At 36.3% G+C, this 21,963-nt stretch overlaps 1 protein-coding gene across 1 annotated transcript in view; it reads right to left on the bottom strand.

Annotated features, from left to right (window-relative positions):
* The window catches only part of LOC142544285 (uncharacterized), a 38,232-nt gene extending 20,805 nt beyond the window's left edge, over positions 1 to 17,427 (bottom strand). Inside the window, exon 1 of the mRNA XM_075651347.1 lies at positions 17,258 to 17,427. Coding sequence (XP_075507462.1) covers positions 17,258 to 17,427 — 170 coding nt within the window. The remainder of the gene's footprint in view (positions 1 to 17,257) is intronic.
* Positions 17,428 to 21,963: the final 4,536 nt, after the last annotated feature.

Below are 21,963 nucleotides of genomic sequence, written 5' to 3'. Positions count from 1 at the left end.
CCCTAAGCAGATAAGTAGTGCACCTCACACGGTCGGCATCTCCCATGTCCAGATAGCGAAAATGTACCTCGAGTGATCGGATCCAACTCTCAGCAGCAAATGGATCGGTGGTGCCAGAAAATTCCTTCGGCCCTAGCCTCCGGAACTGCTCATAAGTATCCTGCGGTGGCCTAGGTGGCTGCTCCTGCATCTGCTGTAACTGCAGCTGTAATTGCTGCTGCTGTAACTGCTGCTGCCGTAACGGCTGCTCGAAGAGGCGAGCCATGCCCTCTAATGCACGAGTAGCAGGATCCTCAGGTGGAGGAGGTGGTGGTGGTGGTGCATTTCTTTGACTATTCTCTCGGCGATTAACACTGTTCTCTGCCTGATTTTCGATAACGGGTATGCGTCTAGGAGGCATTTTATCTGAATGTTTTCCAAATTCTAACGTAACCAACATGCATTTAAATCTAAGTTTCCTAATCATGCGACATGTCCTAATTCATTTTATCAGTTTAAGCATGCAAAGCATAAATACTCAAAAAGCTAATAAACATGCATCATAATATTCATATCATCATGCAGGTAACATCATAAAATCATATAAAGCATGTAAACTTACAAATTGAGGCTTGACGACTGATCTTCCCGGCGCTGATGGTGGCACAACCCTTTACAGGACCTTTGCTCTGATACCAACTGGAACGTCCTGTCCTTTTTATTGCTTTAAAAGTACTAGAAAATTTTTTTATATATATATTTCGGCCAACTCACTTAATACAAGAAAATATTTTTATAAAATATTTTGCCCTTTTTAAAATAAAACCTCAATCAACTAGTATTTAAAAATTCGAGTGAAATAGTCGTAAAGTAAAATCGTCTACTGTTTTACCAAACCTAAAAAGCAATAATTTGAAAGGTAAAGCCCATACTAAACCTCTCAAAATTCCCTCAAAAGCATAAATAAATAATCTTAAAAATCTTTAACTTAAATCATAAAGCTTAATGCGGAAAATGTAGCGTTGGTCCTCAGGTTGTGTGCGCCTTCAGTCCAGTCAAATCACTCATCAAGTCCTCCCTCAATACCACATGCATCCATCACACCTAGTGAGTCTAAAGACTCAACACACCATAATCTTTATAACGAGTAATACGTAATACAGTCAACATATAACGGTGAAAATACTTGTACTTAAAATATCATTTTCATGAAGATGCATAAACATAAACATTTTCGTTAACATTTTCATAAAATACTTTTTCATGACATGCAATCATAAACCTTAAATTTTTTCCTTTTTCCTCAACATGACATGACATAAAACCTTTAACATGATCATGAACATTTTTCTTTTCTTTTTCTCTTTTCTTTTGTTGAATTCAGATCGTTAATTGTGACTTTCCTGATCATGCTCATGAGGGTCGATGGATCCATCTACATAAAACCACAGTACTGGGCGGCGGGGGACACCAGCAACTCTCTCACCGGTCAACTGGGCCCTGGCCTATCATGATTCGAATAGAAATACGATCGTCGGGGCTCCCTCTGGGGCATTTTCCCATAAATGGGCTCCCTCTGGGCTTTTTCCCCTCACGATATTCCCATTCTTCCGTTAACACAAAACCGTTACCACATATCCGTTACCACATATCCGCAATGATGGAAACACAATCGTCGGGCTCCCACTGGGACCATAACCCTCACGACGTCGCCAATATTAACGAATTAGTCACAATTATTTCACATCCTTCAACATTTTTCATTCACATCACTTTAGAAAAATCATGAATATCATTACGTTTTTCATTTTTGAAACCAAGCATGCAACATGTATTTTAACGGTCTTCTTAAATCATAAAAATCCCTTAGACATTTAACAATCATCATTTAATCATGAAAAATTCATAAACAGTTAAAAATAATCATATTTTCGTAAAAATAGCATTTAGGGCACTGCCATGGCCTTTACTAATTTCCCGGTGTAAAAAGATCGTTTTACCCCTGGACTCGACATTTTACGTTTTCGACTTTTTTCTTGATTTCATGACTCTAACATGTAACAAATAATTATTTAAGCTTACATGATTTTTTTCATAATTTTATTTGGCTTAAATGTTAGACTTTTTCAATTATCTTTTCTTAATTGTTTTAACAGTGTTTTAATCCCGAAAAATACCAAACTTTAATATAAAATTTCTAAATTCTAAATTTAGTCTTTTTATATTATTTTAGCCCTTATGGACCACGACTCGACCCCCGTGATCCGTTTTCCAATTTTTAATTAGTTTAAAACTCTAACTTGACACCTAAACTTCGACCCCGAGCCAACTTTCGATTTTCACGAGTTACCCCCGAACCATGTTGGTCCAAAACTTGACCAACATCCTAAATTAGCCTACTGGACCCTAATTTTACCAAGAAACCAAACCAAACCATAAAACGAAGCCCTCCCATGAGACCCCATGCTGGCCGAGAATCCTACCTTGCATGGGTTCTAAGTTTTGCACACCTAGGGACCTAGCCAACGCCCCAGCACCCGAGCCAACCTCTAGTGTACCTTCTTAGGACCCTATTGAGACACCCTAACCAAGCCTGTGACCCACGAGCCGAGCCCCCACGCCCCTGGACGCCTGCCTTCTAGCGCACACATGCTGCGCGATTCACGGGTGGGAGTCCTAGCATGGCTAGGACTCCTTCCCCAGCCCATATCTCGAGTCCTATCTTGGCTAGGACTCTAGCCCTGACCCATGACAGCCCTTGGACGAGCCCTGGCCCCAGCCAAGACCCTGCCTCACCCTACAACAAGCAGCCCGATCACTTCCCCCCATGACAGCAGGTTTCGGTTCTTCCTATCTTGCTTCTATAGCTTTTGGTGGATCGTGTGTGTTTCTAAATCACATAAAACCTTTGTTTGGACTTAACTTGACATCATGGCAGCCCCCTAACATGCTTGTACACTTTTTGTGCAACATAAATCATGAATTCGAAACCTATAAGCATTATATTTCGAAAATTCTGGAAAAATAAGACATGTTCTTCATGCATACAATAATTCAAACAATAATATGATATGATGGATGAGAAAAGGAGATGTATGGCGTGTCTTTGCGTTTTATACGCACGAAAAACCGTTGACGACGAAGAACGGAACACAACTTTGGCTTGTATTCTCTTCAACCCTACGAAAATCCTCCTTGGATGATATGTATGTGTGCCGTGTGTGTGTAGGGTGGTGAGGAGAGAATTTTCAGATTTTTGAAAAAGTGTGGCCGATTTCCTTTGGTGCAAAAGTGTAGGGTTTTGGGTGGAGATTTGTATATTATATAGTAAATAAGGTTATTAACTCAAGTTTAGGCCTATTAAGCCAAGTTTAGGCCCATTAGTGCTTATTTAGGATCTAAATAAAATATTATCATAGCTTTGATTAAATAAATTTGTGAATTTATTAGCCGGGTGGCCAGAAAGCTCGTATTTTAGTTGAAAAACCAACACCGATAAAATTTACGTCTCGGCGTATAAAATCACCTCCAAACCCTTATTTTCGAAAATACTGACAAGCATCGGTCATATTTTAAATAATTAAAAATAATCATTTAATAAAATCATTTTTCAATTTCAGCCCTCGGTCCCCATTCCTCGATCGTCACTTGAATATTCCTAAAAATACCACTAAATGCATGATGATAATAAAAGTCTAATTCAGCATATAAACAAGTATGTCACATAATTAATTAGCAACTAAAATCAATTAATTACTCAATTTTTCATAATTTCCTAGATTCGCATGCAGTTGGATTACGTCGTCTTAATTTTGGACCTTACAGTTCTTGAGTGTTGTCAACACTAATCAGCAACACGGTATATGTGAATCAATCACACAAAATCTTCAACACGAAAATCTTCAATATCTGAACTCTCTGTGTGTTCAGAAAAATCCAGCAGCTCTCATACGCTGTAAAATGATCAACCGATCACACAAAAATGTCTCATCAAAATAGGCTCGGCTCTCGTATATTTCTTCTATGCAAGAACTCCTTAGCCGACCTACACGTGCACTCCCAAAAACTCCAGTAGCTCCTCTCCACAACAAAGTGATCACACGATCACACAAAAACCGTAGAGAAAAATAAATGTTAGGACTTCTTGTGATTTTTCTTCTCAATGAAAAGCTCTATGTCCAACGTTATGAAAAGCCCCTCTCTGCCACACTTTTTCTCTCTCCAAAACCTCTCTCTCTTTAAAACCTTTTTTTCCCTCTCTCCACAACCACCCTTGTACGGCTGTGAAGCTATACATATTTATGTCAATGGTTTGACCTAAAAGTTAATCCATAAAAGAGTCCTACAAAATATGGAAACAAGATTTTCATTAGATATAAAACACTTTCAAACAAAGATAAAATAATATTAAAAACAAATCCTATAATATCTAGATATAAAGCAACCAAGATCTTATCATTTAGAAATAAATCAAGCAATATTTCATAATCTAGAAAGGTAAAATATTAAATTGATGATATCAATTTATCAAAATAATAAAGGAATAAAATATTCCTTTCAAACAATATCACCCAGTTTTCTTATTTCGATAAATTTCAATTCAATTCATGTGAGGGATTATTCGAATTTTTATTTAAATTCCTTTTGGTTAATTAAAATTGATGTAAATTAAAATTAGATGAGTTAATAAATTTTGCCTCGTGTAAAATTCACTTTCAAGAAATAATTAAATGCACTTGATTTAAGTTAGTCTTGAAACTTGTGGTATTGTGCATTGAATGAGAAAGCGGTATTGATCCTATAAATTTGTGTTCAATCTTATTGGGGAAAAAATGCTTCCATAAAAGTAATAAAACTAAAAGTCTTTCATTCTTCCAATTTTTTCTTTTTTGTTTTCCATTCTAAGGGTAATTATGATCAGGCATATTTTCTGTTAGTCGGAGTATCATTTTGTGTTTAATTTCTATTGGTATTGTCATTTTATCCTTGGAGATAGACGTTTACATGACCCTCAAAACACCATCTCTGAGGGGACGAATATGTTTTAAGGAAATTGTGTTCTTTACAGGCCTTAGTCACTTATTCGTACGTTTCTTGTTTTTCATATAAATATATATCCGTATAGAATTGTATTTTCATCTATTGTTATTAATAGTTTATCTTTAATAGATTCTTTTTCTTCCTAATATATCGGCTAACAATAACAACGTTTGAGCTTTATCTTAACTTTATGATGATTAAATTTATTATGCAAAATGATAGGAATGATTGTAGTGTTTAGAAAGATGTTGAATAGAGATAGACATAAATTACTTGTCTAAACATAATTTAGTCGGGTTAGCAACATAATTATATATTTCTATATTTTCAATGTCAGTTGAATAACAAACATGTGCGGAAAGAAGCCAAACTAGTATATTAGAGTCAATCGAATAATGGTTTGGCTATGTAAACTGAAAATAAAAAGTATGCAAGTTTGTTTCTGGATGTTCGGAGAACTCAAGCTCCTACGTCACCCCTTCTTCCTTATGGAAGATTCACACTAGAAGACTTTGGATAATAAAAGTAATTTGCAAAATCATTGTTCAGTTTGGACTTACCAAACTGAAACTCCTATTACACCTCATTGAATGAATAACAATATACAGACTGTTATCAAATATAATGATTTATAATACTATGATATCTTAATACTTAATGATCCTTAATGATCATGTACAATTCTTTGTAAATGTGCTCGACTGACTGAGTTTAGTTTAGATACTTGAAAGCTTGAATGCTTGAATCTTTTGGAAAAGACGTAGAGCTTTACTAAATTGAACTTATTCTCTATTTATAAACTCTAAATCCAACGGTCTCGAGTTTCATAAAGCATACGTTCCAAAAAAAAATGTATGTTGACTTGTCTTTTGTCCACGTCAACATTATCTGATAATTGTATATTGATGTGGTCAGTTTTGTACAGAAAAATTTATTCAAACATCAGTTTAGCTTTCCTAGATGTCTGATGTCCTTGATAGCGAATGAAGATTTCCTGGACTGATAGACTTGGTAAAATGATAAATTTTAGTATACATCAGTTTAGTCTTGACTTATTTCGGTCTAGTTAATTCAGTTTAGCTTGTGGACTCGGTTACTTCGGTTTAACATAGTTCAGTTTTGCCTTAAAATTTGTGTAATACCAAAACATTAATTGATCCAACACAAAATTTTATGTTTTTTAAGTTTAAAGTTTTGGCATCCTTATTTAAAAAAAAAAACCCATGTATTTTTTGAAAAACGTTTTAGGACGTTTCATTGGCTGTAGATTCAATATATAGATTTTTATAATAATTTTATTGGAGATAAGGACAATTTTTTTTTTCTATTCATGTAAAATCTAGAGTAGATATTTACAATTCAAATAATAAAATTCCATTCACGAGCTTTATTTCGAAAACATATATATGAGTTTTTACGCAAGGGGTAACCCTTTTGATGCCTCTTCAATAATCGTTTGACATGTTATGTCATGTTATTATAATTTTCTATTCATCTTAAGAATGAGAATTACACGATGGAGAAATGAGGTATCTTATTTGATAAATCAAATATATATATATATATATATATATATATATATATATAGAAAACACATGATATCAACATTGTATTAGGCTTTCAAGACACTTTCACTTATTTCTCCATTGCTCCTATGTTTGGTCTAACTTAGGCATCGGAGGCGTAACGTCGGGAACCATATTTGCGTCCCCTAACCAGTTTGTTCATGTTTTCAGACGATTTTGAAGGAGTGAAATTAAGAAAAATTGACCCAAGGAGAAGCCGATTTTGGAGAGAATCACCACTAAATTTATTACCATGCATGCCATCTTCTATAAAAACAATGTAAAATAAATTGGATTTGGGTTAATTCCATTTATTTTTATTTATTTAATTTCATACTCACCATCAAATGACCAGATCGGATTGGTTTTATTTGTGAAAAACGATGCGATAATTACTTTATTGGTAGGGTGATCTTTGGTTGACATTTAGGATGTACGATTTAAAATATTAAAGTTGTCAATTTAACATAAGTTATAACTTTTGATAAAGTTGCAAGCACTTGATCCTATAATTGATATTAAAGTCGGGATCACATGTTCGATTCTCATATATTGCAAAGATACAATAATTGTAAATGATATCATTAGAGTGCAATAATTGCAAATATTGAATGAACCATAGACAAGAAGCGCTAGTATTGATGTATGTCTTAAAATATTGAAATTGTATCAATACCATAAGTTATTTTGGTAAAACAACAATGATCTATATTTTATTTTCTTAAAAATGATTTTAATTTTTAGTCAAATTAAAATGGAATTGGTCGGGGTTGGATTAGCCCAATTTCCAAGTTTTACCAGTCATGTTTTCAATAGTCTGGGTGAGATTTTCAAATATTTGGAGCTTCTTTGATAGCCTAATTTTATGTATATAACCATTATGTATATAACCAACAAAAATTTATGAAAATATTATATGCTTGATAATAATTTTATAATAATAATTTTAATATTTTAATATTATTAAAATATTTTTTAAAAAATGTTGATCAGGTACGAACGATACTTTAGAGGACGTGAAGACAGTTTTGATTTAAACTACTTATATAATTAATAGAAAATTACAATTTTAATTTTGTAAATTGGTTTGTTATGAAATGTAGTCATATAACTATTCAAGTTGGATTTTTATCAAGTAAATTGAATTTGTTTTGCATTTTTTTGTCAGTTGTCACTAACTAACTCATCAGAAACTACTTATTTGAAGGGGAATAATAAAGCAAAATGACGCTAAATATTCTAAAATATGTGAGGAAAAAGCCTTTGTTTTTTTTATTATTTTTACTTATGTATCTTTTAATGTATGTAATATAGGTTTTATAATCGCCAGTACGAGTCACATATGAGAGCATTTGTGCCAAAAAAATATCCGATGTTTTAGTGGTTTCGATAAAAAAAATAAAAGAAATATTACTCGATTAAAACCAATTTTGACAAGTTACATACTAAAATCTAAAACAAATAACTTAGTGCGGAAGATGAGACATTGATTGATTACTCATTCTTATTTTTTTCCAATACTTAATCCAAGTTCTATAAAAGATTAATGTTATGCATCATTCTTATCAAAATATAATGATTTATCATTCATCATATTATATATGAGTCAACGATACTAAAATTATAGCTTTTTTCCTTAATCAATTAATTGCGCAGGTCAGTTAAGACTTCAAATAGTATTAATTCATGTGCTAATAGAATTAAAGTTGAGCACTAATTTTTCAGAAAATTTAAGCCCTAATAATAGGCAACAAGCGAAATAAAATGTTAATGTACAAGTATAATTGCATATTTATGTAATAATAATGCCATTGCAATGCTATACCGATTCAAAAGCTTTTATTTTCTAGAACTATCGCATTTTTTTTTATAGAAATTAATCTTCTTCAAAAAAATTCAAAATATTTGTATATTATATGCATGAATAAAATTAAAATACTCAAAAATGTCATTGCATTTTTCTTCGTTCGTATATTCAGTTCACATGGGGACCTAAAAATTGTTTAGAATCGTACAAAATCAACCTGGCTTTATCCTCTTCCTTGTTGACTAATAAATATATACACATTATTCACACAAACATCAACTTCACTAAGATTATTATTGTTATCGACCAAAAAAGTTAAAAATTCTCTGCCTTTTTGCATGATCGAGGCGTGGCTAAAAGTGATAATGAGGAATTGCAATCATAGCCTCAAATGAAGTTTTGGAGAGTGAAGATGAATAGTTATAGGCCAATAATAATTGTAGTGTTCTTAACACTTTAATGGAAAAAAATTAATTAAATGTATTTGATAAGATCGATTGATAAATAATAGTTGAGCTACAATAGTTTGGTTTTTGAGATATTGAATACCGATAAATTAAATCAAGTTTAGTTTCAAAGCAAACAGAAGACATCCAAAATAATCATTCGTAGAAACAATTAAATATTTTGTAAAGTATTTAAAAGATGTGTAAGTTGAATGCAATAAATAAATATGCAAGAATTTGTTTATGGATTTTCTGAAATTAACAACTTCTATGTCATCTTTTCTTCCTCTTGGTTGTCCTTGGGAAGGATCTACTCGAAGATTTTTATTTATACAACTCCTTATCAAACTCATTTTGACTTAGTACTTATCAATTGTCTAATCGAAACTCCTAGCAAAATCTCGATTGTAGGTAGCAACCTCATAATCCACATAATGTTTAACGTCTATTATGTCAAAACTACAAACTCAATCTTTAATGTCTTTATGTGAAAAATCACTCAACTAAAATTTGAAGCTCGACTCTCATATATAGGTGTGAGTGATTGTGTGTGAGGATTTAATCATATATAGTGTATTTATCTCTCAAATATATCATCACACATTGGGTTTGCTCTCATTCTAACTCATTTCTTCATTTAGGTTGTCCATGCTTTGAATCATTTTCCAAAGCTTGTATTTGATTTTCAAAATGTATTTATAAGCTGCAACAATAATATATAGGTTAGATACAAGAATATGATCATTTAGAAAGACTGTTTCGATATTAAAACGGTCATTTCGGCTTACTGGCCACTTTTCCCTAGCCCAACTGATTTTGACGTTGTTGTTCAGTTTTGATCGTCTTCTCAAGAGATCCTGCTCAGCTGAACCAGCTCAAATGAGACAAATTGATGAGATCTGCTGATTTTAGTATCTGTAGAACTCGTATATTTATCGTCATTTATCAGCATCTTACACTCCGATTAAGACATTTACTTGTGCATATAATTTGTAGATCATCGTCCTAGATTCGTAACACATGCTGAATTGTTTCATTTGGATAATCGGGCTGTTCAGGCTGAGCAAAATACCGTAACTGCTCATGCTCAACTGATTATTGTTTTCGTGCAATCCATTTGGTTTTACAGCTATTAGTTTTCATAGATAACATCTGATTCAGCCCAACTGATGTGAAATATGACTTGTCAAAAATTGATTTTTCTATTTACTTGTCTTAACGGCTAGTCATTTGCAATAATGAGTTGGCAGATACCATTGAAATACTGAAACTTTCCAGATTTTCAGTTTTGCTAAATTCGAATTTCATCTTTCATCTTGAGTTATCAACTTCACACTTAAATAAATTTGTTAGAAACACAATAACAAATTTTGTTATCATCAAAATCAAGATTACTTGTGTTTCTCACCTTAGAAACACAATAACAAATTTTGTTATCATCAAAATCAAGATTACTTGTGTTTCTCATCCCAACAATCTCCTTCTTTTTTATGACCACAAAACTTGGATAAACAATTATTTCGACTAACTTATTTCTCCCTCTTTTTGTTTGAATCAAAAAGCCATATTTTCAAAATATTTTTTAAGTACAAATTTTTCTCCACCTCAATATTTAAAATGAGATCTCCTCCTATACCTCTGAAATTTTGAAATTTATAAAATTAAAGGGATGACTAACCAAATTTCTTCATATCCTATTTTCTACTGCAGCACTTATAGCCTGAATTGAACAAATAAACTGATTTTCTACCAGGCTACAAATTTTATACTACTGCGATCCTTTACGAGTCTAGGTTTCAATGCAAAACATGGTTTGTAATTTTGACACTCGAGCAAGGAGTTAAGCCATTTTTCCAAGGTTGCTGCAAGCTGCCATAAATTGAAACTTTGCATATATGTGTTAGAAAATATATAAAAAAAATTAACTAAAAATCCATTTCAAATGTTCTTTCAAGAATAAGTAGGTCTGATACTAATTGATAGGATCATTAAGCTACAATGATCGATTATTGATATATTGAACACTGATAAATTAAATCAAGTTTTTTTTTTCGAACTAAACGGAAGATACTCAAAATAATTTTTCGTAGAAAACTGATTAAATATTTTGTAAAGTATTTAAAATATATACAAGTTGAACGAGTAAAAACACTTTGGTTGAATATTTTATCAAACGTTTGGTAGGCAATATTTTGGGTATTTAGAGAACATAAAATTCTTCAACAATGCATCTTAAAAACAATAGAAATAATTATATATAATAAATAAATAAGCACGAATTTGTTCATAGATGTTCGGAGATTAACAAATCCTACGTTACCCTTTCTTTTTCTTGGGAAGGATCCACTACAAGGATTTGATTTATACAACTCTCTGTACAAACTCATTTCAACATAGTGCTTATCCATTGCCTAATCAAAACTCCTAACACACTCTCGATTGTAGGCTGCAACCTCACAATCCGCATAGTGTTTAATGTTTTTTTTGCCAAGACTACAAACACAATCTTTATTGTCCTTATATGAAGACTCACTCAACTAAACTTTGAAGTTCAACGATCATATATAGGTGTGAGTGATTGTGTGTGAAAATTTAATCCTTTACAATATATTTATCTTTCAAACGTATCCTCATATATTGGGCTTGATCTCATTCTAGCTCATTTCTTCATGTAGGATGCACATGCTTTGAATCATCTTCCAAAGCTTGTATTTGATCTTCAAGATGTTATATTTATAAGTTCCAACACTGATATATATGTTAGATACAATAATATGACCATTTGGAAAGTTTCTCTATTGTTTCTGATATTGAAACGATCATTTCCGCATGCTGGACACTTTTCCCGAGCTCAATTGATTTTGATGTTTTTGTTCAATTTTGCTGGTCTACTCAACTGAACCTGTTTAACTAAACTTGCTCAACTGAACCAAACTGATGAAGTTTGCTGATTTCAGCTTGCGCAGAACTCGTATCTTCATTAAACCGTCTACTAATATATATATATTTTTTAAAAAAGCTAAATCTCGAAATAACTATTTTTAAGCATGCATTCAATGACTGCTGTAAAACAAATCTTTTTAAAATAAGAGGAATCCAATAATGATAAAAATACTGCAGTTAAAAATATAACTAAAATCCTGACGAATCCAACATAAAAAAAACAAAGTGTTAGGATCGGTTAGGGGGTAAATCGTTGAGCTACAATAGCTCGGTTCTTGAAATATTGAACACCGATGAATTAAATCGAGTTTGGTTTTCAAACCAAGTGGAAGACACTCGAAATAATCCTTCGTAGAGATCGAATAAATATTTTGTAAAGCATTTAAAACATATGCAAGTTGAATGCGTAAAAAATATTTTGGTTGAAGCATTTTATTAAACACTTGGTATGCAATATTTTTGTATTTGAAGAACACGTAAAATGCTTCAACAATGCATCTTTAAAACTATGAAAATGATAAGTAAATGCAATAAAGAAATAGACACGAATTTGTTTATGGATGTTCGGAGACTTCAAATGCTCCTACGTCACCCCTTCTTCCACCTTGGGAAGGATTCACTAGAAAATTTTGATTTATACAACTCTTTGTACAGACCCACTCCAGAAGGGCAGCACCCAACCAGAACTCCTAGCACTCAATATTGCAGGCAGCACCTCAAAATCATCATATTGTTTAATATCTCATATGAAAAGACTACAAACACATTGTTTTACGTCTTTGTGTGAAGACTCACTCAACTAATATTTGAAGTTCAACTATCTTGTATATGTATGAGTGATTGTGTGTGAGAAATTTATCATTTATAGTGTACATCTCAAATGTATCCTCACAAAAGGGTTTGTGCTCTCAACTAGCTGATGTCTTTATGCTAACTGCCTATGCTTTGAATCCTCTTCAAAAGCTCTTGTTTGATATTCAATGTTGTATTTATAGGATTCAATAATGATATATACTTTGATACAAGAATATGACCGTTTGAAAAGTTTCTGTATTGTTTCTAAAATTGCAACGGTCAAATTCGCTTTGCTGGACATTTTCCCGAGTGGTCAACTCTAGTCAACTGGTTCAGTTCAACTAGTCTGGTTCAGTTTCAGCTGGTTCAGTTCAACTGGTCTGGTTCGATTCAGTTTCAGCTGGTCTGATTCAGTTTAACTGGTTCAGTTTAGTTAGTCAGCTGCTGGTTCGGTTCAGTTCAGCTGGTGTGCTGAAATCAGCCTATCTGATTTTAGTTTGTACAGAACCAGTAGATTCATCATCATTTATCAATATCGTAAGCTTCGATTCAGACTTTAGCTTCTGAATATGATTTGTAGATCATCGTCTTATCTTTCCAACCCATACTGAATCGCTACATTCCAATAACCGAGCTGAGAGATATAACCAAAATACCACAACTGTTCATACCCAACTGATTGTTGTTTTTGTCAATCAGTTCGGTAATTTAGCGATCACTTAGACCTTGATAAAATACGAATTTGCATAACTAACGTGAAATATGACTTGTTTCAAATTGATTTTTACGATCAATTTTGTTGGCGGATTGTCATTTGAATCATCAAGTTGAGAGATATCATCAAAATACCGAAACTTGCCAGAAATTCAGTTTGTGCAGAATTCAGTTTCAGTTTTCTTCTTGTGTTAATAACTTCACACTTGAGTAAATATGTTAGAAACACAATAACAAGTTTTGTTAACATCAAAATAAAGATTGAGAACATGAAATATTCCAACACAAAGTATGCAAATATTCATGATCTCTCCTTTCATAAACATGATGTGCGGAAAAATATGGTCCTCGGGTTAACGTGTGCACATCTAGCCCCGCCTACTCAGTCTTCTGCGCCTCCAGTCTCTGCATCGATATGCCCACCTGCATCATTCACACCTAGTGAGTATAAAAACTTAACACATCATAAACTTTATAACAAGTACATATACATGACATGCAACAGTGAAAAGTACTATAATCAACATACATTTCGTGATCTTAAAATGTGAACGTAAACATATCGTAACAAAGCATAACGTGTCAAAACATGTCTCAACATATCATCATATACGTGTTTATTTTCTTTAATTGAATTCAGTTCATTAGTTGTGACTTTCGTATCAGCTCTATTATTCGATGGATCCATCTACGTATAATAGTGGTACCCGGCGGCGGAAACATCAAAGACAGTATTACCTATCCACTGAGCCTTGGCCTTACATATCGTATTCGTATTAGTTACAACCAACTCCTATCCTTCAAAACATGTCATCATATTCATAACTTATAAAAATCATGCATATACGTAAATTTCCTTAAAATCAAGCATGCAACGTATTTTTCATAATTACACAAAAAGTCGTGTTCATGATACCATATATATTAAAAATGTGTAATTTGGTGATCAGGGCGCTGCCAGGACTGCTAACTCGACCCGAGTGTAAAATAACTATTTTGCCCCTCGAAACCCTAACTGACCATTTTACCCCTGGACCTCTAAATTTAGACCCGAAGCCAACCAAACTCCTAAGAACACCTCAAAACATATTTATAAACATTTCCTAGGCATAACATTGAGCCCGTTCCATAAATTATACGATTCGTTTTAAAACTTGGACCTGGGTCCCGGTTTAAATCCGAATCAACCCAAAACTAAACCAAATTTTTCCAAACTTAATCCATGACCTCACCAAACATGACCTGCCTTTTAACAACCTAATTCAGACCATATGGGACTCCCAAACTTGGCTGGATATCTGCTGGAAATTTCCTGCACAAAGCGGCCAAAACCCTAACTACATTTCCAAGCCAATAACTCGACCCTACCCCGAACCAGCTCGGACCAGACCCTCACAAGACCTTCCTAGCCCACCACTGGATCCTCCTTGACTGACCAAGCCATGGCCCCTAGCCCCATGCATGCGGACGTGCATGGTTCACTCTAACAAGACAAAACGCGTCTACCCTTCTCTCCTAGGCTCATGGTCTCCCCAAGGATTGCTTCCAGCCACACACCGACCATCTAGGACCCCAACTCAGACCCACCAGGGCCTGAACCATGGTCTGTTCCAACCTGTACACAGCCGCATCAACCCCAAAGCCCATTTGAATCAAAACCGAGTCTACACATGAAATCCAGATCGGCCACCTACAATGACTCGCTCCAATTCTGATCTTTTCATCTAAACCCTCCCTAAACTTGCTGTATATCGTCCCCTCATCATGAAACCTGGCAGCCCCTTCATCCCCAACAAAACATGAGCCCAAAACATATTTTTCTCAAAGATATTCATGACAAAATCTAGTAAAACAATGCACCATCATAAGAACAATAATATGACATGCATAATCTATCAAGTTCTCATAGCATGATGTTAATGATGAGAAAAAAAGGGTTTTCAGGAGTTTCTTTTCGTCTAAACGCTCTAAAACTTTGACATCTACGTGTAGGACGAACACCGGAGAGACGGGGGAGAAAATTTCTTGAAATCTTTGAAGAAAATCGAGATGGATGCTGAAGAAACCTATGAAATGATGCTGCTACTGAAGGAGAGGGGCGACCGTGGGGTTGGGGTTAGGTTTAGGGTTTTGACAAATGAGGTTTAAATCATACTTAAAGGTGTAAATTGGCCCTTAATTAAAATCAAGGGGATTAAAATGGTTTTAGGCCCATTATACGATAAAATAAACTCATCAAGCCCAATAACACCACCGAAAAATATTTTTTTTTGGTACGTTTAAAATATTACCCGAACCCTCAAAAAGTCATCCGAATCGGTAAAATATGCGTACCGATTAAAAATATGACACAACGAGTATAAATACCCAACCAAAACCCATTTTCAAAAATCATACTTAAATACACTATATATTAAATAATTCAAAATAATTATTTAATAAAAAAAATTTCCTGATTAACCACGGTCTCTATTCCTCGTTCGAGCACGAAATGCAACTTAAAGCCCTAATGCATCAAACTTAAGTAAAACATGAAATATTAAAATCATTAAACACATATTTTAGTAAAAACCCTAGACTGCATGCAGTTATGTTACATAGTTCGAATTTCCTAGACCTTACCGTTCTCCACCCATAAACAGAATTTCATCCTCGAAACATACCAAATAATTCCGTGTAGCGATTCCTCGTCTCGGTTTCAATCTCCCAAGTAGCCTTCTCCTCAGAATGATTCAGCCACTTGACCTTGACCGTGTGGATCACCTTGTTCCGGAGCCTCCTTTCCTGCATATCTAATATCTGAGTGGGTCCTTCCTCAAAAGATAGATTTGGCGTCAACTATAGTGTCTCATAATTCAGTACATGCGAAGGGTTCGACATGTACTTCCGTAGCATGGAAACGTGGAACACATTAAGAACTCCCTCTAGATTCGGCGGTAATTCAACTCCGTATGTGAGTATCCCAACTCTCTCTAGGATCTCAAACGGTCCTATGAATCTAGGGCTGAGCTTGCCTTTCTTTTCAAATCTCATCACACCCTTCATCGGTGCGACTTTCACAAATACATGATGCCCTACTGGGAATTCAAGATCTCTACGCCACTGATCTACATAACTCTTATGTCGGCTCTGAGCAGTATTCATCCTATCTTAGATCATGACCACTAACTCTACAGTCTGATTGACAATATCTGGCCCCAACTTTGTCATCTCTCCTACCTTACCCCAATAAACTTCTGACCTACACTTCCTCATATACAATGTCATATGGAGCCATACCGATAGATGTCTGATAACTGTCGTTGTACGTGAACTCCACGAGAGGTAGCTTCAGTTCCCAGCTGCCCTGGAAGTCGATCATGCAAGCTCTGAGTAGGTCCTCCAAATTATGAGACACCCTCTATGATTGTCCGTCAGTCTTAAGATGGAAGACAGTACTGGATAGCAGCTTAGTACCTAATGCGTGATGTAGACTCTTCCAGAATGCAGACGTGAACCTCATATCCTTGTCTAACACGATGGATACTGGAATCCCATGAAGTCTGACTATCTCTCTGATATACATCTCTGCATACTGAGTCATGGTGAAAGTCTTCCTGATTGGTAGAAAGTGTGCTGATTTAGTGAGTCGATCAACTATCACCCAAATGGCAGTATATCCTCCCGCTGTCATCGGTATTCCTGTCACAAAGTCAATGGTAATGTTCTCCCATTTCCACCCGAGAATAGGGAGTTGTCTCAACTTTCTTGCAGGTCTCTGATGTTCTGCCTTGACTTGCTAAAACGTCAAACACTCGGAGATAAAACGCAGAATATCTTTCTTCATTCCCGGCCACCAATAAAGAGTCTGTAGATCCTTATACATATTCGTAATTCCTGAATGGATGGAGTACAGGGTGCTGTGGGCCTCACTCAAGATATCTGCTCTCAAGGAATCACTGCTAGGAACCCACAATCGGTCACACTACCTTACTATGCCGTCCTCCACTGTATATAACCTCAGGCCCTTAGACTCATCCCTCTGTCTCCACTTCTGCAACTGCTCGTCAGAAGTCTGCCCTGCTCGGATCATGTCCCTCAGTGTCGACTGTACTCTCAAGGAATCACTTACTCGGATGGTAGCTAATGCCGCAGCCATAATCTTTCACTAGCTATAGCCACCTTCATTGTCTCACGTTCAGCTCTTTCTGTGTGAAGAAGTATTTCAGGCTCTTGTGATCACTAAAAATCATGCACTTCTCCCCATACAGATAGTGCCTCCATATCTTTAGGACGAATACTACTGCTGCTAGTTCAAGGTCATGAGTCGGATAATTCTTCTCATGGACTTTCAACTGTCTAGACGCATAGGCTATAACCATGTCATGCTACATCAAAACTGCGCCCAAACCAGCTTCGAAGCATCTGTATAAAACACAAAATCTCCTTGCCCTGATGGCATAGCTAGAACTGGTGCGGTGGTCAATGCCTGCTTCAGCATGTCAAAACTCTCCTGGCACTCTGATACCCAGATGAATTTGGCGTTCTTCTTCGTCAAGGCGGTCATAGGCACCGCAATAGAAGAAAATCCTTGAAATGAACTTCCAGTAGTACCCAGCCAACCCCAAGAAACTGCGGATCTCTGTCACATTCTTAGGCACTGGCCAATCCCGGACTGCCTCAACCTTACTGGGATCAACCTCCACTCCATCTCGGGATATGATGTGGCCCAAGAATGTCACTTTGTCTAGCAATAACTCGCACTTATTGAACTTGGCATACAACTGTCTGTCTTGTAAAGTATGCAATACGGTCCTCAAATGTTGACTGGGCTCCTCTCTGCTCTTCGATTAAATCAATATGTTATCTATGAAAACTATGACGAACTGATCCAAATATGGTTGAAAGACGCAATTCATGATATCCATGAAGATCGCTGGCGCTTTCATTAGTATGATGGGCATCGCCATAAACTCATAGTGCCCATAACGCATCCTGAAAGCCGTCTTATGCACGTCAGACTCTCTTACCTTCAGCTGGTGGTATCCTGATCGGAGATCTATCTTCGAGAATACTGAAGCTCACTGAAGCTGATCAAATAGATCCTCGATCCTAGGCAGTGGATACTTATTCTTGACTATAACTTAGTTCAGCTCCTTGTAGTCAATGCAAAGCCGCATGCTGCCGTCCTTCTTCTTAACAAACCGTACCGGTGCGCCCTATGGAGAAAATCTCGGGCGAATGAAACCCTTATCTAGCAAATAATGTATCTAATCCTTCAGATATTTCATCTCTGCAGGTGCTAGACAATAGAGTGCCTTAGAGATCGCCATTGCACCTGGCATCAGCTCAATAGAGAAATCAACCTCCCTGTCTGGTGGAACGCTTGAAACATCATCCAGGAAAATTCTAGGGAAATCCCTGACCACCTCGACATCCTCTAGCCTCTAACTGACTGGCTCTGTCACTATCACAATACTCGCCAAAAATGCATGGCAGCCTCTCCTCATGAGCTTCCTCACACAGATGCAAGAAATGATGTGGGACATCTGCTAGTGTCTAGCTGCCTCAAATATAAATGGCTGCCTGCTGGATGGTCGAACAGATACTGACATCTGACAAAAATCTATAGCGGCTCCATTCGAAGAAAGCCAGTCCATGCTAAGAATAATATCAAACTCTGGTGACGGTAGCACAATCAGGTCTACCTGCACAATATTTTTCTGCAACTAAAGCTCCAATCTCTTCACTATCTGAGACGTAAACATCTAATCTCCGGACGGAATCGAAACTCTGAATACCAAATCAATAGCCTCTGATATGATTCCTAGTTGCTTAACAAATGACTCGGATATAAATGAATGTGTAGCTCCGGAATCTAGCAATGCATACGTGGTTACACATGAAATGTATATCCTTCCTACCGACAAAACATACCATCAAATCTGATCGTATTAAAACCTAAGAGATTTTCTATCTGTAATTAACCCAAAATCTTCCAACACTCACTGATTGATTTCTAGTTGTTCCATAAAAAATTTCGAAACTTACCCAAAAATTTCCAGAAATTGCAATTTAGTCCTCATAAAATTTCGAATTTAGCCAAATTAAACCTTGAAATTCTCGAAATTTACGAATTTGGTTCCAAAATTTTCGAAAAAACGAAAACAGCCCCCAAATTTTATTTTTGCAATAAGGTCCTGAGATTTAGGTTATTACATTTACTGCCCTTAAAGCTCTTAATTACCACAATTCCACCTTTAAACTCTCCTATTAAAACATGCAACCTAATTCATTATAGATTCTCACAACCAAAAATAATAATCCAAGCAATCGAGGCAGTAAATAAATTCTTAAACATAAAGGTTATCGGTGATCAGTGTAGAGTCTGGCTCCACCTCTGCCTCCTCTGCATGCATCATATAGGCTCTGCCAGTATTGGGGCCCTTGTTCCTAGGGCAATCAACTGTCTTGTGACCCTCTTTCTGGCATATGAAGCATTTGAAGGTTCTCCACATACACTTGCCAAAGTGGAACCGGTTGTACTGCTTGCATTGCTGCCTCTCTGCCGGCTTAGGAGCCCCTGGTGCCTGTGGTGGCCTCTGCTGTCCGGGCCTCTGAAACTATCCCTGGGGCTTCTGCTGCCCTTGATGCCTCGGTGGCCCGTTGAAATGCCTCTTTGGTGGGTGAGAACTAGACTGGGCATGATGCCTCTTCCGCTGCATCTCGGCGTCGATATCCCGGAGGGCTTGTTCCGCCTGAAAGGAACAAGCGGTGGCCTCATCAGCATCACATCCTGACGCAAAGTGGGTCTGAGGTCATCCATGAAATGCATCAGCTTCTGGGCGGCATCCATCGCAATAAGGGGCACAAAATGATAGCCCCTATCGAAATTTCTGATGAACTCTGCCACATACAAGTCCCCTTGTCGAAGACTCATAAACTCTCTCGTCAGACGACCCCTAACTTCCGCTGGAAAGTACTTGTCGTAGAACACCTCCTTGAACTGATCCCATGTGAGAGTAGCCAAGTTCAACCCGAGCGATGCTCCCTCCTACCGAAGGGATGCATCGTCCCTCAGCATATACACGGCGCATCTGACCCGATCTCTGTCTCTCATATATAAATACTGAAAGTGCAATCCTAGAGACATGATCCAACCCTCTGCTAAAAACGAATCAGTAGTACCCCCGAACTCCTTCGGGTTGAGCCGTCAGAAATGCTCATAGACTTCTGTCTGGGGCCTTGGAGCCTGCTATGCCTGCTCCATCAGTCTGGAAATACCCTCAAGAACTGCTCAACTGATTTTTTTTTTTGGTGCAGTCAATCTGGTTTTACAACCATCTGTTTTCTCAGATAACATCCGATTTAGCCACATTGACATGAAATATGACTTGCATAAAATGTGGTTGGCGCGTTTACATGATTAAAATATGGTTTCTAATAGAATGCATAAAATTGTGTTTCAAGGTTATTCGAGATGCGACCGAGGAACGGAGACCATGGACCGTAAAAGAAAAAATATTTTTATTAAATGATTATTTTTAATTATTTAACATATGGCATATTTAATAGGTGATTTTTGAAAATGATGTTTTTGAGAGGTTTTTACATGCCGAGTCGTATTTTAAACTAGTAATCGATTTTTAAAGAAAACAATGATATTTTGGAGGCTCGGTTAATATTCTCGAAAACCTCTCTAAACGAGATTTTTTTTCTATATTATAATGGGCCTATTGGGCCTATCTTTCTACCCATTTATTTATATCAAAACTTGATTTTTCTAGCCCTGGCTACCCTCAAAACTCACGCTCAAAGCACTAGAATCCTAGGGTTTTGTCCCTAGCAACACACACACACTAACTTTCAAATGGCAATTCACGTCTGTTTTTGAAGAGAAATTTGTAGAAAGGATTATCCGTCTCTCCGCAAACGTTCCTTCGCCTCAAGAATTGAATTTTCGTGCGTGAATCACGCAAAGGCATGCCTTATTCTTTCTTTTCTCATCATTCATATCATAATATGTGTGAATATAATTGTTGCATGAAAACTCTGATGTCCCTTCTTTTATTTTCGTTTTTATGCATTACACATGGAAAACATGATCATTCTTACATGATTATTGATGGTTCTTGTTAAAGTAAAGGCGCTGCTAGGTTAGGATGTTAGGGCTCGATTTATAGCAGGTTTAAGGACTCTTAGATACACGGTTAAGGGCTGGAAAGGAAGTGCAACGGCTGCACGATTTTTGGGTTTCAACAAAAGCTAGGGCACAGTTTGGAAGGAAATAAAAGATGGGGGTTGTGCAGCAGCTGTCCAGGCGGGGGGTTGGGCTCGTGAGGGTCCTAGTCACGAGCCATGGTGGTCCACGCATGGCTGAAGAGGGGGTGAATGGGTAGGCACACGGCTAGGGACCAACCTAGTCGTGCCGCGCAAGAGTTGAAGAGCCTGTAGGGCTTGGTCCAGAGGGGTCCATAGGGTTCTTTATGGTCTTAGGATTATTGGTTAATGTCTGGTCTCATCTGTTTGGGGCTAGGATCGAAGGAGCTTGGGATTTGTTGGGCTAGGGTTTGGTTCAAAAAGGGAAGAAAAATTCAGTAGGTTTATAGGCATTTCCGAGGGATCTAAACGGATTTAATTGGGTTGAAAAGCGGTTGATTAGGTGTTAGTAAGCTATGGTGAAAGTTTGGTTAAT

This window comes from Primulina tabacum, chromosome 5 (genome assembly GCF_025594145.1).
Source record: "Primulina tabacum isolate GXHZ01 chromosome 5, ASM2559414v2, whole genome shotgun sequence".
Lineage (NCBI taxonomy): Eukaryota > Viridiplantae > Streptophyta > Magnoliopsida > Lamiales > Gesneriaceae > Primulina > Primulina tabacum.
Note: the sequence above shows the minus strand (reverse complement) of the source record. Positions and strands in the feature narration are given on the sequence as shown.